General features: G+C 42.4%; 1 protein-coding gene across 1 annotated transcript in view; it reads left to right on the top strand.

Moving 5' to 3' along the window:
* Positions 1-20,753, top strand: part of NPC1 (NPC intracellular cholesterol transporter 1) — a gene marked incomplete in the record, with an annotated part of 79,853 nt that overhangs the window by 976 nt on the left and 58,124 nt on the right. Inside the window, 3 exon segments of the mRNA XM_027775361.1 lie at positions 13,036-13,158; positions 14,356-14,462; positions 17,660-17,835. Of these exon segments, the coding sequence (XP_027631162.1) occupies positions 13,036-13,158; positions 14,356-14,462; positions 17,660-17,835 (406 nt within the window).

A 20,753-nucleotide genomic window follows, 5' to 3' on the forward strand; every position in this document is an offset into this window, starting at 1 on the left:
AGTCGCAGGGCAGCGGGCCGAGCCGGGGCTCTGGCGGCCGCGTCCCCCGAGGCGGCGAGACCCAGAGCGTGGGAGCCGAGGGGGCGCCGGGCCAGCGGGTCCTGGGGAAGCGGGTCTGGGATGGCGCCCACGGGTTCCCCGCCTCTTGGATTCTATCTCCCGCCACACTTCCCCGGGAACTCGGAGAGGGTGGCAGCTAGGGGCTGCTGGTTTGGCCTTCGTTGAGCTCGGTTCAGCTGTGGTCACCTAATTGCCCGACTGAGGATGTGGGATCTGAGGGAAGGAGGAAAGCAGATAGAGGGGGATGGGACTGTTTATTTAACCTTTTATTCTCCTGACACATGCACACGAGCTATTTGTAAATTCGTTTAGAAGATTTGGCCACTTTATTTCCCCTCCTTGCCTGAGGATGGAGAGGGCAGGAGGGGAGGTAAAGAAAAAAAAAAATTCATCCTCCGAGTTGGAATTGTATGTAAATCAGCTTGGTCTTCTTGCAGATTACTTTTTATCCACACCTTTTCACATCTCAGGAAACTGAGGCTCACAGCCATAGAGGTGAATTTCCCCGTCACAATTGACCAGCCACAGGATGGGGCCTGGAACTGTGTGGGTGGGCTTTCCCTTGCTTTAATGGTCTTCAGCCTGACCACCTATCATGTGTCTATAGTTTTTCTCTTTTAAAAGTGAGAAGGGACAGGTAAAGCGATGTGGAAGAATGTGGTGCTAGTTAAACCAGACCGGGATGAAGAGTGAGCCTCTGGGAATCCCATGCCTTGTGCCCACTAACCCTCTTGGAATAGGCATGTCAGTAATGAGACAGTGAATCCAGGATTGCAGATTAAGGGATTCCGTGCGCTACAACAACCTCTCCTTTGACTTCTGTGTAGCGCTCATAGGGGTAAGTCTTCCTGACTCAATAAGGGTCCAGGAACTGGAGGAGGGCAGCTTTCGTGTGTGTGTGTGTGTGTGTGTGTGTGTGTGTGTGTGTGTGTGTGTGTGTGTGTGTGTGTGTGTGTAGAGAGAGAGAATGAATGAATGAATGTGAATGGAATCCCCAGTTGTGAACAGCCAGTAGACCACTCACTAGCTCCATGGCTTTGGGCACTTTATTCCCAGCCTCAGTTTCTCCTGAAGAAAATAATACCCCATAGAGTTATTGGGGTTATTAATTAACACAGTATAGGGAGAGACCCTATCGCTGTACCAAATATAGTAAAAACTTAAGAAATAGAAGCAGTTACGTGCCTTAGTATACTGTTACTCCGTTTCTCTAGGTTTTGAGATTGGGACTTAATAAGTAGGCTTCATGTTAAGAAACTTTTTAGTTTATCTCTCAGATTCCTTTACCTCAAGGTAGTTTCTGAGGCTGATAGCTATTGAGTGCCTCTTCTCCTAGGACATTAGGGTCAGAGGTTGGTCAGGAGTCTTGCAAAATGCCTGGAAGTCTTTCTAATGTCTGTGAGTCTTAACCCAAAACACTTCTATTATTTTTAAAATTAACTTCTGGTGTCTAGTGGCCTTCAGTGCACCTGAACAGTTGAAGCAGAGCCTTGAAGCCAAACATATTGGGGGAGAGGGTGTCTGCTTTCAGAATTCTTACCAATGACAGCAGCTACTGTAGTTTAATAGAATTATAGCTTAGCTGTCCTTTGTAAGCTCTGAAGTACATTTGGGGAGATTTTTGCTTTTGTTAATTTTAATATTTACAGGTGATGAAATAACGTATTAGATTGCATGCTTTTTAAACCTTATGGTCATTCACATAATGTATGTAGTATATATCTCTCCCAGCTGTAATTTTCATAGCTTTTTCTTGAGGGGTTTGGAACATACTAAGATCTGAGTAGGAATTAAACATTAAAAACGGTTTGTCTAAGGAGATCTGTAATGGGTTAATCTTTTGACCTGGGAGTGATTAGAACAGCTATCTGAAATCAAGGACTCCTTGATAAATACTGTGATACGTAGATATCTTACTAACTTAAATCAAGGGGAAAATGAGTTTGGTTTTGTTTTTTAATTTTAGCAAGTGGGCAGAGAGAAAAGGATTTGCTGAATAGGTCTTTGTCTTCTTTCAGTGTTTGTTATATTACCCGAAACAAAGAATCTCTCTGGTCATGAAGACAGTAACCCTTTCCTGGGTAATCCTTCCTCACCCTCATCTCTTAAAAGGGATGGGGTGTTTTAAGAGTGGTAGATTGCTTGATGCAGAAGCCTGGATTAGGCCCTTTCTAATTTGATGTCAGGCACCGCTTTCTGCCCTTTCACCTACCGTTCTGTGAAGGTCATCAGCTCTCAGGCCAAATTAAATCAATATTCCTTTGGTATATTTGCTTTGGCACCAAATTTTAAGAAAACTTTCTCTGGTGCAAATGTGCTTTTGGGAACTCAAGCTTTAAATTTAAAAAAATTTCTAAATTCATCCTGTAACCGTTCCTTCCTTAGCTCGTAAGAGGAACTCAAAATAATGTTATAAATGTGAAATGAGTGTTCTGGGCACAATGTAGGGTGTAAAAGTGAAAAGAACTAACCCAGGGCATGATGACTAAGGCTGCTAGAACCCTTATGACTGACTGTACAGTTTAGAGTCCCAGATCCAGTGAGTTGAGAAACACAGGAGACACCTGTGAGTGTGTGCCCAAAATCCCCCATGGAGGGATAGATGGAGAAAAAGGATTGCCGAGGAACCATTCCCCATAGGAGATGATTTCTCTCTCTCGCTCTCATCTCCTTCAAGTGCCTGCACCCTCTGGCAAATTGAAACAAAAAGAAATGAAAAGGACTCACCCGTTTGGAAAGTGATCTGTACACTATGAAGTGTTAAGTCGGTGTTCATAGTTACTATCACTGTCTTAGTCATAGATGATGGGGAGAAGATTAGATACATAAAACATTCTAAATCAGTGAGAAGTGCTCTATAAATAAAGAACAGAAAGTTATGGGGAGTCCAGTTTTGAGCTGAGTGGTAGAGAATGGAATGAATGTATAGCAGGTAGAAAGAACAAATCTAGAGAAAATAGGAGAAAGTTACATAATTGTTATTTAAAAAAACCCATTGATGTGTAGAATTGAGAAGAATTAATTTTAAGGAATGTAAAATATCTCAATAAATATGTTAAAAACAGCAGAGGAGGGACCAGCAGATGGGAAGGTGGTTATGTTGCTGGACTCCCACATGGTGAACCACAGTTTGATTCCCAGACCTGGTGTCTTGAAACTCTTGCTGGGTGTATGTGCATTTCCAAAATCCTGAGAGCGAAATGGAGGAGAAGGGATTGCCGCCGAGGGGCAATTTCTCGCTTTCTATCTCTCTGTCTCTTGTTAACGCTTGCACCGTATAGCAAAAATCTCCTTAAAAAAAATGGCAGATAACAGGCCATGTTACTGGCACAGCAGTAACATACTGCTCAAGTTATGCTGTATTTAAATGAAAGATCATATGTTCAGTTCCCTGGTGGGCCTGTATGTGCCACGGAAAGGGACCCATGATCCTGACTGGCTGGAAAGGTTGGGGGGATTGCACCATGCAACCCTTTTGAGGGTGCTTGTCTCTCACTCTCTCATTCTCATCAAAGAAATAAACTTAAAAAATGAATGGCAGGGAACCAGCAGTTAGCGTAATGGCTATGTCGCTGGATTCCCACGTAGTCGACCGCGGTTCGTGTCCCGGACCCGGTGGCTTAAAAAAACTCACGCCGGGCGCGTGTGCGTGCGTGCCCAAGATCCCGAGAGGAGAATGGAGGAGAAGGGATTGCGGCGTGACCATCCCCCCTGGGGGGTGATTTCTCGCTTTCTGTCTCTATGTCTCTCTCTGTCTGTCTGGCGAGCGCACGCACCCTACAGTGAAAATCTCTCCCCCAAAAAAAAAAAAAAATGAATGGCAGAGGAACTATTCTAGATTTTAGGAGACTAAGGATCAAAGCCAGCTATCTAGTTTTTGTATAGTAATTGTATTGCTGTCACACATCTGCTTTATCCTCACAGAAACTCTTTGAAATAGGTATAATGCTGTTTTTCCCATTTTATAAATGTGGACATTAGGCTCAAATTTTCCCAAGGTCACATAGCTAGTAAATGTCAGACTAAGGGCTTGAACACCTTTCTTCTGTGCTCAAGTTTATTCAAATTAAAAATATTGCTACTAGATTATTCATGTTTAGCAAGCCACATTGAATTGCTGTTCAGCAGCTGTTCCACTTAGCCAGTAAATGCTCTAGGAAAAACTGCATAGAATATATACTGACTGTTTCTCTCTGTCTCTGGTGACCGCTCACGTCCTATAGCAAAAATCTCTTTCAAAAAAAAAAGAAGGCAGACGAACAGTCGGGTTAGTGGCACAGCAGTAACATGCTATTCAAGTTATGCTGGATTTAAATGGAAAATCTTATGTTTGGTTCCCTGGTGGACCTGTATGTGCCATACACAGGGACCCATGGCTCTGGCCACTTTCATGGCTTTAAGTTCTGTGGCTTTTGGGTTATTTTTCAAGCTTGTGGGTACTAGAGCTCACAAATACTAGTAGTATGACCTTGGACAAGTTATTCAAGATGCAAGCTAAAGAGGTTATGTGTAAAAAGGAAGAGCTGAACTAGCTAACTAACTATAAAACCATGACTTAAGCAGCTATACATAGGCCAGCCCGGTGCACACATAAATCATTCCTTGTTGTGGATATGTGGTTCATGGCAAGTTGGCCATAAAACAATTTCAGAGATTTCCGTCAATAGAAGTTAGACCCGACAACCAGCCTCCACCCCAAATGTTCTGCCATAATTTGTTTGGTCTGCCTCCTGACTCCAAATGAAAGAGCGGGCACTTAATCTCTATGACACTCCCTCCACCCTCATCCTACAGTTGTCCTGACTGGCCAGGCCAGTCTCTCTGCTCCCTGGGGCGGTCAGTGGCCTTAACCAGTTGTCACCTGCCCTCTCCACCTTCAAGCTCTCCTCCTAGGAACTTGAACTGGGTGTGTCTTCAGGTTCTGTCACTAAGTTTACTCATCCAGGACCTCAGCAAAAGTGGGAGGACCCAGCCCTGCACTCCCAACTGTGGTGGGATTGCCCAGTGAGCACTGACCTGGGGTTGAGGACAGTCTATGGTATTCAGGAAGTGAGTCATGATTTGACAACTGCCTAGAGAGGTACTTTAAGAGATGTGAATAGTAGTCATTATTTGTACAAGTGAAGAAGTTTCTGTAGAAAGGACACTTGTTAAGGATCATCATGAATGGGACGGCCTGTCTCTGGTACATTCTCAAATTCTGAGAATATATCAGTTTACAAATGGGGCTGGAATTTGAATGTGCAGGTTGGGAGGATGAGGGAGGTAGGAGGACAAATGGGATGGAGTGAGAAACGCTTTACTTGATATTCAAAATCATGTCTCTTAGGAGCTGTGTGACCTCGGTGAGCTCTAGTTTCCTTGCCCACAAAATACTACCATATTCCTCCATAGAGTGTCTGAGAAATAAGTGGAAAAATTAGTGATAAATCACTTAATTTTACCTGGCATGCTCATATTTGAATATGAGTTGCTAAATGTTTATGCAAGATTTACTAAAGGCAGCCTGGGGTCTTAAGATTCTATTGCTGGGGCCAGCAAGTGATATGGTGGTGATTAAGATGCTGGATTCCCACATGACTGACCACAGTTCAAATCCTGGACTTGGTAGCTTGGTTTCTCAGTTTGTCTGTCTGTCTCTCTCTCTCTTCTGTGCGCGTGGGTATGTCTCTTTGTCTCTCTCTAGTAAGCACATGAGCCCTATAGCAGAACTTTTAAAAATAACAATAAATTAATAAATGATTTTTTTAAAAAAGATTCTATTGCTGGCATTTAGAACTTCTCCATAAAATAATGTGAGCTGAGAGTCTGACTTAATAATTGCTGTAGTTGCTGACATAAAGGAAAAGAGTTTTGTTTTTTTAACCTTTTGTGAACTGTTCCTATCATTATTGAAAAAAAGCTTTCTTATCCAGTCATATATAGGATAGTTAAGGTCTGGAGTGTGTTGTGAAATATGCATGTGACCTAACTTTAAATGTAGAGACAGGGTTGAAGCTAGCAGCTCTCATCTCTGGACTTCTTACATAATCCATTCTAACTCCCTTAACTATGACTTTCTGTGGTTTCTGAGCTGATGAACACTGGATTTGGTGCAATAGGGAATTTCAAAAGAGGCACTAAGCCTAGACTCTGCCACTTAGGATTTTATGGTCTTACAGGGAGTTGAGACAAAAGCAAGAAAATGCTTTTACAACTTCTCCCAACATCACAACTTTGGGATTCTCATAAATTCTGCTTGATCCTAGAGCAGCAGGAGCCAGCAAACTATGGACTGTTTTTATGAGCAGAGTTTTAGTGGGACATACCCACACCCACTCACTTGTCTGTGCTTACCTTTTGAGCTTCACCAGAGAACTTAAGGCCCACAAGCCTATAGTATTATTTAACATTTGGCCCTTGAAGGCAAAGTTTATCAACAGCTGTCTCAGTGGATCCGCAGAGGAACACAGAGCACCTGCTGCAAGTAAAATAAAATTTAAAAATTCTTTCCAAAAAATTAAATGGAGGAAATGAGCCTTAGGAGAGGTTCATAAGAAGGGACAATTTGGGAGAGTATTCCAAAATGGCTAAGACTAAAACTGGAAGAAATAGTGCATGGGTTTGTTTTCCCAAGGCTGAGACAAGGACTGGAGTTTGGCCCTTGGGATCTGAACACATACAGCTAAATGAAATTCAAGTAGAGCAAAAGCCAGTCGAGACTTATTTGTAAAGAAGCTTGTATGTGTTGTGTATATGAATCTCTGAGTGTTGAAAAACAAATTGTTCTTTCATAACACAAATCGCTTCTGTGATCCGAAAATGTGGGGCGGGGAGAATTTCTCCCCACCAACAAGTCGGGAAGCAAGCAATCAATTATGCAGTTAACACCAGCTGGGTGTCCTCCAATCCAGTTTAATTCTGATGCTCTTGTGTCAGGGCTCACAACTGGAGACTCAGTCCATAAGACTTCCCCAACTTCAGACACCAGTTGTAAGTCTGGACTCTGGAACTTCTGGCCAACTTCCTGTAAATTGGGGTTCCCACCACATCTTCCTCTCTGAGTTCAGTTAACTTGCTAGAGTGGACTAGGCAACTCAGGGGGATACGGCCACTGGTTTAATGTAAAGGATATTTCAAAGAATACAGATGAACAGGTGCTTAGGCCAAGGCATGTGAAAAAAGGCATAGAGCTTCTATGTCCTCTCTGGGTGCACCACCCTCCAGGAACCTCAAATGTATTCAGCCCTCCAAACCCAGCCCTTTGGGAGTTTTGTGGAGACTTCACCGCATAGACATGAGGTGCTAACAGGGTCTGTCTGTCCAAAATTTTGGCCTCTTTGTGAGGGATTCCTTCATTCTAGGTATGAGGAAGGAGCCGTTTGGAATGAGGGTCTTAAGGCAGAGTGGTTAGTGTCTTTGACCCTTCTTCGGGCTATGGCCTCTCTTGGGGACCAAGTGAAAGGAAGGCAGGAGAATGCCACCTTTATCTGCAAAGCTGCTTGAGCCGCTTTAGGAACCAAGGACTTTTGGCCAAATACTTAATGAGCCAGGAACCAGGGATGAGAAACGAGAGAGAGAGAGAGAGAGAGAGAGAAGAAAGAGAGAGAATATCTATATTCGTTTATCCATGAGGAGAAATTAAAAGCCTGGGATACCTAGATCTAACAAATTAGCACCTGTTAAATCTGAGAAATAGGATGTGATAGAGAAGCGAGAGAGAACTTTCAATATTCTTTCATATACACCTGTGGATTTGAAATTTGTGATGAACGTGTATTGATTTGTAATTAAAGAAAATAAAATCTGCAATCTTTTTAAACTACTTTAGGAACTGGCAGAATTTTCAGCTGCTTAAATGAGGTAGTTCCCAAGGTATGAAGGAAGAGCTCTGTAAGATTGATTGGTCGGTGACCATGAGATGCAGAATTATTCTTCTTTGGACAGGACCTTTATTGCTTAAATGAAGCTTTAACAAGACCCTGTTGTTATAGACTCTGATATGTCATTAACATCAGATCCTTAGTTCTGGATCCTGTTTGAACTGTGACTTTCTCTCTTAAACTCAGATGGTAATCTAGAGCATGTGCTCTGCAATCCTTGCCACTTGGTCAGGGTCATCTGAGCTCATGTTTTGGTTTTGTGTGTGTGTGTGTGTGTGGAAAAATACAGATAACATGAAATTGATCATTTTAGCTTCTTTTTTTTGTAGAGGGATTTTTGCTATAGGGCATGTGTGCTCACTGGAGAGACAGAGACAGAAAATTAGAAATCACTCCTCCCCACCCCCAGGGGGATGGCCATGCTGCTGTCCCTCTCCATTCTCCTTTCAGGATTTTGGACATGCATGCACACACACCCGACTTGAGTTTTAAGCCACTGGGCCCAGGACCCAAACAGTTGTCAACTACATGGGAGTCCAGCAATGTAACCATTACACTATCTGCTGGTCCCTCATCTTAGCTGCTTTTAAGTGTACAGTTTGGTGACATTGAGTATATCACCTTGTGCACAACCATCACCACCTTCATCTCCGTTACTGAGCTCATGTTTGGATTAGGTGTACTTTTTGACTATAGCAGATCTCAAACATTGGTGGGTTTTGTTTCTGTATTGTGCATAGTACTTTCTTCCCTTGGTGAATTTTACTGAACATGAAATCAATACCTACTGTGTTTTTATATCATAGGACAGGCAGCTAAGTTTTGAAGTTGGTGCTTTGTTTAAACAGGATGCGCATGGCTCCTTTGAGCCTTGTTTGCACAGTGCACCTTTGCTCTCAGTGTCAGCACATGCTACCCTGACAGCCCAGGGGATTTTACGGGGCCTCTCTACTCTTCATCACTTTCAGTCCTGCCTGCTCTCTGTGGTGACTTTGAGACTAGACATCCCATCATTTGGATACCATCTATGTTCTTTATGCAACACGGAGATGAACATGACCTAGCACTGTCTGCCGGGATCTGGTAGTCACTTAGGTGTAGGAAACCCTCAGTGCAGAGTAAGGAGTTAGCAATCTGACTTCAAACCAGTCAGGTCACAGGTAGGGTCTGGCCCTATTGTGTCTTAGATGTGACCTCAGATGAGTCACTTTACCTGTGTAACCCTCAGTTTCCTCATCTGTAATTTTAGTACCTGCCTCTCAGATCTGTTCTAAGGACTCAGTGAGATAATAGGGGCACACTAAGCCAGTGTCTGGATGCTTGGATGGTTGGAGCAGAGAGGGTACCCTCACGGAAGCAAATGTGTGATGACCCTCAGGGAGAGCGAGGCTGTGCTTGGGTGTGTCAGCAGGGTGCCTCTGGAGAAATGGAGGTTTGAGAGCAGTCTTAGCAGGTAGTGAGAGGTGTCAGGAGTGTAGGGGAGGTAGGCAGTCCCATTTAGTGTGCGACAGAAGGGAAGGAAAGGTAAGAAGTTAGAGTGGTATGCTTGGAACCTTGAGAGAGTACAGAGCTGGAGTGAGGCAGCTGGAGCTGGCCTTGAAGGCAGTGGGGAGACAGATTGTAGGTTCTTGGGCACTTGAAAACTTGGGAGCCACTGCTGGGAAGAGTCAGACGGCTGCTGTGCACAGGAGACATAGCCATGGTCTAGGTGAGAGCAGGAGAAGGCCGCACAGGGAGCCTCCCAGAGTGGGCAGTGATGAGCTGGTTGAAGAGGAATTGGCTGAGTTTCTGCTTGAGCACTTGAGGCTGTCAGGCTGCTGTTTTGGAAGTGTGACTGGAAAGAAGTTGGGGATCATTTGAAATTGACAGAGGGAGGGATCCATGTGTAAAATTGGAGTAGTGTTTATAGGCAGGTGAAGGGATCAAGAAAGAGAAGAGGCTGAAAATATAGAGATCAGGTGATGGAGCACTTAAAATGATGCCTTATAAGTCCTGAGGAGGCTCAGCCACTGCACTAGCCATCCTGGGGTGAGGAGCACCCGCCATATCAACTATAGGAGAGAAGAGGGAGTGAAGGTAGATATTTGAGATGGAAAAGTGGCTTCCCGTCAATGCACTGTGTGACTGTGAGTGAACATGTGCTTGTGTTCCTACATAAGGTGAGGTTGAGGAGGGTCTGATGCTAGAGGGAGAACCTTGATCGTGCAGTTGATTACATTTTACTGAGTTGGTTTCTGAGGCCAGAATGCTCTGGTTTGAATGCTAGCCTACCACTCTTTGTGTGACCTTGGACAAATTTCTTCTCAGTGCATCAGTTTCCACATCTGAATAAGGGTATAGTAATAGCACCTCACTCACCAAACTGTTGTTAGGATTAATTGGCTTAACAACAAAGAGCATTTAAAATGATGCCTAGCGCAAGTAAGAACCTTGTAAGTCCTTTTGGGCCCCACTGGCTTAGGGCTGCTTCTCTAGGCAGAGTGACTTTTTCACTAGGAAACCTAAGAGTGTTGATTCAAACCCAAATTTCCTGGGCCCAAAGAGACCTCCAGTGTATGTTTTCTTTAGGTCTTTGGAACCTCTTTGCTCAGGTCTCAAAAAGAAGACATTCATAATAATTCCAGGGGCCAGACTGGCACAGCAGTAAAACATAATGTTCTGTGAGGCCAACGCACATGGGAATGTTGCTGGTTTGCATCTGGAGACCTCCCTGAATGCCCATGATTGGGGCTAGCTAAAGCAAAGGGTGGATCAGGGCATGAAGGTCCTGTTGGGGGGTTGTATCTCTGTCTTTCTCACTCATGGAAGAAATAAACTTAAAAATAATAATTTCTTATTCCTCATTGTATAGTGCTTTGTAGTTTACTAAGTACTTACTGTATACTATGCATATTCCCTCATTTGATCTTTACACCAAACATGTGAGATATACTGAAACTGTGGCTTCATTTCACAGGGAGGAAAACTGCTGCTCAGCGTGGTTAAGTAGCTGGCTCCAGGTGGGGCCTGAGGTGTGATGGGGCTCAGCAAGTATATTTGAAAACCTGAGTTCTTCAGAACAGAACCCAAGACTGACCACAATCTGTGCCTCTTTCTTTCCACTCTGTTGTCACTTGTTGCAAACCACTTTGCTCTGAAAGAAATGATGTAGTTTATAAAGGATGATTTTTGTAAAAAGGAACCTAAACCTATTAGGTCATCTTTACTTGCCTTGACAACACCAAGTGCTGAGAAAGGGGAATTTAGAACCAGACACCCATCCTGTTTGTCAGGCCAGAGCTGTGGTTTGTTTACTGGTTTTCTGTCTCTGCTGTGTGGGTGACTAGCCAGAGTGCCCCAGAGGTAGAGACCAGCTTGGTGAACCAGTGCATTGAAAATTCTATAAGGACTAGGGAGGGGTTCCTTGTGTTAAAATTGCATGTCAACATCAGCAGTTTTCTCCACTGCTCCAGTCAGCTTTTGTCTTTTCAAATTTCAGTTAGGTGGGTAGTGACCTTTTAGGAAATCCATAGTTGCAGTGTTTTCCTGGACTGCTCCCTGGATTATGGAAATAACTATTGAAATTCTCTCTTTTTATTTTTTTTGTTTAGTTTTTGCTATAAAATATGTGTGTTTGGCAGAGAGAGAAAGTGAGAAATCACCCCCTGGGAGAATGGCCACACTGCAGTCTCTTCTCCAGTCTCCTCTTAGGATTTTGGGCATGCACACACATACACACACATACCTGGCATGACTTTCATGCCTCCAGGTCTGGGACTCGAACCACCGAGTCAGCCATGTGGGATTGCACCTTAATCTCTATACTACCTGCTGGCCTGGGATTCTCTTTTTATAAAAATGGTGGTAGAATTTCACAACTTCTTGCCAAAGGATTGATATGGACTTTGATGAAGCTTGTCACTTCCTCGTTTGAATAATGTTGTTCCCTTGTGGCCTAAACATAGGACTTTTAATGAGTCAAGTGAGGGGTAAGCCATAATTCTGATTTTTAGAAAATCTGAAGAATGAATTCAGAGACAAGTTGTATTGACTGCTTGAATTCACCTCCACACACATACCCCAATCTCCTTCTTATTTTTTATTTCAGGGATTTTAAGGTTTTTAGGTTTCAGGGATTGTTGTGGGATGTGTGTCTTGGTGCCGGGGACCATCATAGACCAATTTAGGTCCTTGAGTATGTGTGGGTCATGTACCATTGTCACTAGAGAATATTTATGCTACTGATTTTATTCAGATTTTTTTAAAATGGCTTTTCTAGCAGGTACATTGGGAATCATGTTGCTTTTTGATATTTTGTTTCCCTGTGGGACAGATGCAAGCTGGTAGCCCTGGCCATTGTGCCCTCTGTAGCTTTCTAAGTCCATTGTGATCGATGCAAAAGATCACGTGTGCTTTGGGCAGCACTCATTGGAGCAGGGTGCTGACTTGATGATTCACAGCTGAACCCTTCCCCCTCTGAATTTTCTGACATCCTCGTGACTCTCACATGGGGAATATGAGTGTCTCTTGAGAAATCTTTACATAAGAAGGCTTTCATTTTTCCTTTAAGATTGCTTAGGTGATTTTCCTTGAAGTTAGTACATTCCTTGCTTTCTATTTAAATCCCTAGGATAAATCTGTGTTCATTCTAGCTCCTTTTTACTTATGGCTTATTGATGTTTGAGGTTTTGTTTTTATGTTACCTGTAATGGACTGTTATTAGCCTAGATAACATGAAAGTATTTTTTTCATTGTTTAAAGCTTATGTAGTTCCTGGTGCAGATGTGCAAAAATAGTGTCTTAGTAATCACTAACATAATACTTTGTTTACTTCTGTACTGTGATTTTTAGTGGTTATTACATGGAACTATAGCTTTCTCCTGAGAAATAAACAAGCAAGAAATAGAAATCATGTAAATATGTAGTTTACATTACCTACTTTGCTTATACTTAACAAATCCATTTTGGACATTTGGACTCTTTTAATTAATATTTTTCAAAATGTTAAACTAAGAAGTATCACTTATTGTTCACTTTGCAGATAATGTTGGCAGTTTCTGTAATCATGCTTGAGTGGGTACTATTTGTTCTTAAAATTTGTTACATCACTGAATTTTATGTTGACTTTCTGTAGGTATTTTCACAGTCCTGTGTTTGGTATGGAGAATGTGGAATAGCAACTGGAGATAAGAGGTACAATTGCAAATATTCTGGGCCACCAAAACCATTGCCAAAGGATGGCTATGACTTAGTGCAGGTAAGTTCATTATCTTGGGCACAGGAAACGCAAAACACTGATCACAAGAACTTCTGTAGTTATACCTTAAATGGCATTGTGGCATGGGGGTGAAGTTGAGACTAATAGGCTTAAATCTCATCCCACACTTCGACCTGAAGTCAGAATGCCAGAGAAGATAACAACATAACTCTGAAGGCTTAATTTTTCAGGGACTTAACTTTATGCCCTTCATAAAGTTTCCCAATAGCACTTTGCTATTTAGAGAGTGACCTTGGCACCTTGAATGTTGCTCTTTGCTACTTTTGCAAAATATATTAGAAGTTCTTTGTGTTTATTTGTTTATTTGTTTTGATTCCTAAACTTTAGGACTCAAAGGGACTCTACATATATGTGGCTATTGCTTATTTGTCCCGTTTATCTCTGTCCCACTGAGAGCCTGTGAAATTTGGTGCTACCAGGATTCTGCTTTCTGTTCTCTCTCTTACCATTGCTGAAATACAAAAATATTATAAAAGAACTGGAAAAGTCAGAGTGAAAGATTGATTATAGAGGCTTAAATTATCTACCATCAGATCTCCTAGAGATCTCCTAGACTCACTGCTTTCATCAGAATTATTGAAGACATTTGACTTTCTCTAGAGGGACCAGTGGAAATAGTAAATAGCATTCCAAACTTTAAAAAGTACTTAAGAAGAGGGAAAATGATTGCCAGGACAGAAGAGTGAGCATCTAAATAAGATAAATTAGAATATTTCTACTTTCTTTACTTCTGAATTCCTAATTTATAAATAGCAAATTTGATACCCTTTTGAAAGAATTCAACAGGGCCAGCCAGTGACATGGTAGTTAAGGTGTCTGGGTCCCACATAGTCAACTGTGTGGTTTGTGTTCTGGACCCAACGGCTTGAAAAAAACACCGGGCACTGTGTGCATGCCCAAAATCCCAAGAGGAGACTGGAAGATGAGGGATTGTGGAGTGGCCATCCCCCTGGGGGAAGCTTTCTCATTTCTCCCCTCCTCTTTCTCTGGCAAACACACATGCTTTATAGCAAATTAAAAAAAAAAAAAAAAAGAAAGCCACACAAACTTTGCAAGTATGTGTCTTACTCTTAGCACTTAAAATGGCTTATGTGAATAAAGTTCTCCTATTTTCATTTAAGAGTATTGACCGTATTTTAACTGTGCCACCTCATTATCCCTGCTCTCACCCAAAAGGAACTCTGTCCAGGATTCTTCTTTGACAATGTCAGCCTCTGTTGTGATGTTCAGCAGCTTCAGACACTGAAAGACAACCTGCAGCTGCCTCTACAATTTCTTTCCAGGTACGTTGATTGCTGAGCAAACAGAACTAATGTGGGCACCAGACAGTGGTGCTGCAGTAACAAACTCTGCAATGCTATCCCAAATGGGAAGGTTCCAAGTTTGTGTCCAGAGACCTTTTTAAACAAGCTAGGTACTCGTGTGCCCCTGATCCAGGGCTGGCCGAAGCTGGGGGGAAGATTGCAGTGCTGGCACTGTGTTTGGAGGACTCACTTTCTCTTTTGCATGTGCATTCTCACAGTCTCACTCATGGAAGAAATAATAATAATATATATGACCAGTAGAGGAAAAAGTTAAAAAAAAAAAAAAAAAAAAGAATGGGGTAGCCCGTGGTTAAGGAAGCTGGATCCCATGTGGCCAACTGCACTGTTTGGAACATGCTCTGTGTATCACATGCATGCCCAAAATCCTAAAAGGAGGACAGAATTGAGGAGAAGGGATTGCAGTGCGACCATGCACCATGAGGGGTGATTTCTTCCTCTCCCTCTTTGTCTTTCTGGCAATCTCAGACACCCTCTGGCAAAAAAATTGAAAAATAAGGACAAATGGGCTTTAGGTACTTGTTAACCAGTAATTGACTTTAAAAGTCAGTTTTGTTTTGTTTTGTCTTAAAAAGCATCTTTATAAGTTGCCATAAATGAAGAGAAAATAATAATTAGACTTGGTTCTCCTCTTGGTTACATGCAGAGTGGATACTGGTTTCCTCTACAATATCCTCACCCCGCAGTGTCTATACTGTAGAGATACCTTCAGATTTGAACTTTTGTGGACTGTGGGCAGGAGTGGTTCCTGGTGGCCCTGCTCAGGTCCCCAGCCAGAGACTCCTCATCCATACGGTCTTCTGTGACACCCTCAACTCCTTGCCTTCTCTGTTTTGCATATTGTTCTTGCCTTTCTGTAGGGAAAAGTGCTAGAGTCAGGTCCTCAGTAGAGCTGGCCTTGGGTAACTGTTGGCAAAGTGTAGTTGTCTGATTTTGTCGAGGTTGGTTTTCTGTCTGATCTGTTTCTGTGTGACCTAGGGTAGTGATAAGGGTTGCATAATAGATGTTCTTCTCTAGGCCTACCCAGAAGTTTTCAGATATGTGGAAAAACAAGCTGATTGGCGGTGGTCTTTAGAATAGCAGATTGTAATATTTTTCTAAAGTTTTCAGACCTCAACACACTGATAAAGATGGTTGGAAGCTGGTACAAAGCGGATGATGTTTCTCTGTGAAGAAGTCTTGGCAGGTGACAGGGCACGTGTTAAAAACTAGTGAGAGAGCCTGCTTCTTACCAGAAGTTGACAGTACAGAGTGATAGAAAACCAGTACTAAATTGTTCTTTCAGTATAGCAGACAGTGTAATAATAATCAAAAGATGAGAGTCTAAGTATGCCAGCATATTCATGGGAGTCTGGTGGAAATTTTGGAGTCAAGTTCAAGCCTATGCCACTCAGTTGAAACACGTTTATTTAGCATCCACTCAAGGTGAGGCATTAGGAATACAAATGGCAAAAGATAGCCACAAATGGTACCAGCAGGTAGCGTGGTAGTTACAGTGCTGGATTCCTGGGACCAGCATTTAGCATAATGGTTATGTCGCTGGACTCCCATGTAGTTGACCGCGGTTCACGTCCTGGACCCGGTGGTATGAAACTCACGCCAGGCGCGTGTGCATGCGTGCCCAAGATCCCGAGAGGAGAATGGAGGAGAAGGGATTGCGGTGTGGCCATCCCCCTAGAGGGTGATTTCTCGCTTTCTGTCTCTCTCTGTCTGTCTGACAAGCGCATGTGCCCTATTGCAAAAACCTCTCCAAAAAAAAGAAGTGCTGGATTCCCATTTGGCTGACCGCAGTTCAGGCTCAGGCCCAGTGGCTTGAAAATCACGCTAGTCACGTGTGCGTGCATGGCCATCCTCCGGGGGGAGTGATTTCTTACTTTCTCCCTCTTTCCAGTGAGCACACATGCCACCATGGCAAAAAACAAATAGCAACAACAAAAAAGATAGCTGGGATTTCCTCATATTATCAGAGAAACCAAAGCTTTATAATAGAAAGTAAGAGAAACCACCTGATATGTGAAGTAATTTGCAGCTGTCAAAATTAATGATTGTGGAAATTTAATGTAGTAATATGAAAAGAGGTTTGTGATTCATAGAAAACTGAGTTTCCAAGAGTGATTCCTATTAGTCTAATATAACTGTAGTTTCTAGTTTTGTCATAGTAAAGCGCAGGTCTGCTTCAAAGAGTCTGTGTGTATTTATTTGTCACTTTATTGGAACAAGGCTCTTGAAGTCTGGGACACACCTTCCTTGATCCAGAACTGGATCAGAGTAAAAAGTAATCTTGACTGATGATGTTGCCAGAATGCAAGTCCAATGAAGCAGTAGTTTTCATAGGTGACACTGGACCAGAGGGAAGAGAACACTCTTTTGCTGTATTACATTAGGCGCTAAGCTTTGAACCTAAAGGATAGTGTGGTTCTCACAAAAACCTGTGTGCTTCTGAAATGCCTGCAGCTAAGAATATCACTGCTGTTCTTTTTATCCTTACAACTCACGTACTCTTGTGTTTTGGAAGAGCCTGGAGATTATCTAGGTTTTGGAAAAAAGCTCTTTAATAAATTATGGAAGTTCTCAAGTGGTAATATTTATTTCTCTTCCCCTCTTATTTAAACTTTACTTCTTCCATGAGAGACAGAAACACAGGCTCCAGCACCCCTCAGGGTCCTCATACCACCATCCACCCTCAGGTTCTGCCAGCCTGCATCAGGGGTTTATGCATCTGGTATGGCCAGAGAAGCCTTGGGACATGAGCCTAGGACCTCCCCACTGTGAATCCAGCATTGACGATCAATGTGCTACTTCCTTGCCACTGGTTGGTCCCCCATTTTTCCCCCTAAAACTGTTGTCATGATGTTCCTAAATCCCTTTAGCTCCAGAGCAAAGAAAGCACATCTGTAAATTATAAAGTGCAGAATTCAAAAAAGCAACGTCCTCTTTTTGAAATTGCATCTGGATTAAATAAATGTTTTTATTAGGGCAGTTTTTAAAGATTGTCTTTATTTTAATGTGAGGTTTTAAGTTTAGAATTGCTGGGTTAATTTGATCTCATGGTAATTTGTCACTTTAAATTAAATACTTTTTGTCATTTTTAAGTCATATTTTTTGCTAGCTCTATAAACCATGAGATCACGCAAAATATAATTTACTTTTTTCTTCAGATGTCCATCTTGTTTTTATAACCTAATGAACCTGTTTTGCGAGCTGACATGCAGCCCTCGTCAAAGTCAGTTTCTGAATGTTACAGCAACTGAAGATTATGTTGATCCTGTTACAAACCAGACAAAAACGAATGTGGAAGAGTTACAGTACTATGTTGGACAGAGTTTTGCCAATGGTAAGTAAATTCTTTTCTTTGTGGAGGGGGAGGTTTTTGCTATAGGGAACATGTGCTCGCCAGAAAGACAGAGAGAGACAGAGACAGAAAGCGAGAAATCAGCCCCCAGGGGGGATGGCCATGCCGCAATCCCTTCTCATCCATTCTCCTCTCGGGATCTTGGGCATGCATGCACACGCACCCGGCATGAGTTTAAGCCCGCTGGGTCCAGGACTCGAACCGCGGTCAACTACATGGGAGTCCAGCGACTTAGCCATTGTTCCAACTGCTGGTCCCAGCCAATGGTAAATTCTTAATTATTCCTCTTTTATAGCTGGTATGTGGACAGTGGAGCAAAATGTTCCTTTCTTGTTCTGTCAACTGTGTGTAAAAATCACAGTTTTCAGTTCCATTGCTGCTTTGCCTATTTCTTAAGACTGCAGGAGTGAAACAACTTCCTAAAAGCACTTGCTTTATTCCTTTCCTAACTAAGTTCTGACATGGAAAATTTTAGCATTTACTTCTGTACATTTTAGCAACTATTGCAACTTTGGTTCTAGCAGATGTGAATTGTGTAACTTCATAAATTATTGCAAGATTACAAAGAATGGGTAGTAGAAGGATAGATAAGGGAAAGTAAGCAGGCGTAACAGATAAAAAGTGAGCACCTCCCCCCCACCCCCAGAACTAGAAATTATGGAACAATCTGAAAGAGTCCATATACTTGTTGAAAATTACCGAAATGAAAATTCTGAAAGAACACTGCAGAAAAAGAATGATCAGGTTAGAAACAGAATCAACTCAATCCATGAATAAAAATGGTCGTTGAGGGACCAGTAGGTGGTGTAATGGTTACATCGCTGGACTCAAAACTCACAGTGTGTGTGTGTGTGTGCGCGCGTGCGCGTGCCCAAAATCACGAAAAAAATGGAGGAGAAGGGATTGTGGTGTGGCCATCTCCCCAAGAAGTGGGGGGGAGGGGGGTGACGAGTTCTCGCTTTCTGAGTCTCTGTCTCTCTCCCTCTCTTCAGCAAGCACATGCACCCTATAGCAAAAAAATCTCTCTTTAAAGAAAAAGGTCATTGAGATTGACTAAAAGGTAAATAAGAGATTAAACACAGTTGAAAAAAGAAAATGTCCAAGAACAGTCTATGATAGAATTCAGCACAGTTGTTGTTTATCAGAACAACCTACAACATTTAATTATAATGATCAATTAAAACAAAAACTTTAATGGAAAAAAGATTCCATCACAAAAGCAAAACAAGTAAGATATTGCACCTAAGACATTTCCAGATGATGGAGATCAGTATCTTCCAAAAGAAGGGACATAAAAGACAGTTTGACTTGGGGCCAGCATGTGGCATAGTGGGTTAGGTGCTGGACTCCCACGAGGCCGACCAGTTTGAGTCTCGGACCTGACAGCTTGCTCTCTCACTCTCTCTCCCCACCTCTTGTAAAATTAAAAAATAATATTAGCAAATAAAATTAAATATTATTTTTTTTTAAAAAAGACAATTTTGAGTAGAAAGAGATCATTCTGTCCAGAAGCAGAACTGTGCACATGTGGGAAGTTGACATATAACAGGTGCATTGATATAAATAACTCATTAAGGGAACGGGTGGTTGGTAAATAGAGTGAGAAAATTATATTTAATTTTTCTGCATTTCATACTATGTATATAAGTTATAGATTAAAAGTCCTAACCTCTGGAGTTTTTAGAAGTAAATATAAAATACCTTTTTTTTTTTTTTGGAGAGGTTTTCGCTATAGGGCGCGTGCGCTCACCAGCCAGAGAGAGACATAGAGACAGAAAGTGAGAAATCACCCCCCAGGGGGGATGGTCACACCGCAATCCTTTCTCCATTCTCTTGGGATCTTGGGCACGCACACACACGCGCCAGGCATGAGTTTTAAGCCACTGGGTCCGAGACGCGAACCGTAGTCGACTATGTGGGAGTCCAGCGACATAGCCATTACGCTAACTGCTGGTTCCCAATATAAAATATCTTTATGATATTAAGGTAAGGAAGAAATTTCTAGTTGGGAGAGAGGAAAAGCAGAAACCATAAGTGAAAAGAGTATGAATGAGTATAAATAATTAGTATCTGGGACAATGAAAAGCGTATTAAAACAGTGAACTACCAGCAGATGGTGTAGCAGTTACGTCGCTGAACTTCCACGTGGTCAACCGCTGTTCAAGTCCTGGACCCAGTGGCTTGACACTCCTACTGGGCGCTTCTGCACGCGTGCCCAAGATCCCAGGAAGAAAATGGAAGAGAAGGGATTGCAGCATGGCCATCCCTCCTGGGGGGTGATTTCTCACTTTCCCTCTCACTGTCTCTGTCTCTCTGTCTCTCTCTGGTGAGCACAAGTGCCTTAAGGTAAAACCTTTTAAAAAAAAAAAACAAAAAACCTAAAAACAGTGAACCACCGTTTCACACATTATTATCAGATTGACACGACTTTGAAAGTCTGTCTGCTCTGACTTGATATGGAGCAGTAGGAATGCTAATATACTGCATCACTGGTAGCCATAAATTGGTGCAAGTATTTGAAAACCATTTGAAAAACAGTTTTGCAATACCTAGTCAAGTTAAAGATAAATATAACCATATCCCAGAAATTCCACTTAGATGCCTGCCTTAAGGAAACTCTCTTATGCATGTAAGCAGGGAGACACATAAACACATCTGTTATATTATAGCATATGTCCACACAAAAACTTATATGCTAATATTTATGGCAGCACTGCTTATAATAGCCCAAAGGTTTCAATAACCCAGATAACAAGCAACTGTTATACTGATAAAATATGGCATACCAACATGATGGGAAATTCTTCAGCTATAAAGAAATAGGGGAGGGGGCCCCCGGCGGAAGCCGCGCGGGGCGCGGGAGCTCATGCCCCCGGAGCGGCGGCGCCCGCCAACGAAAG

Source organism: Tupaia chinensis, unplaced genomic scaffold (assembly GCF_000334495.1).
Source record: "Tupaia chinensis unplaced genomic scaffold, TupChi_1.0 Scaffold000550_1, whole genome shotgun sequence".
Lineage (NCBI taxonomy): Eukaryota > Metazoa > Chordata > Mammalia > Scandentia > Tupaiidae > Tupaia > Tupaia belangeri.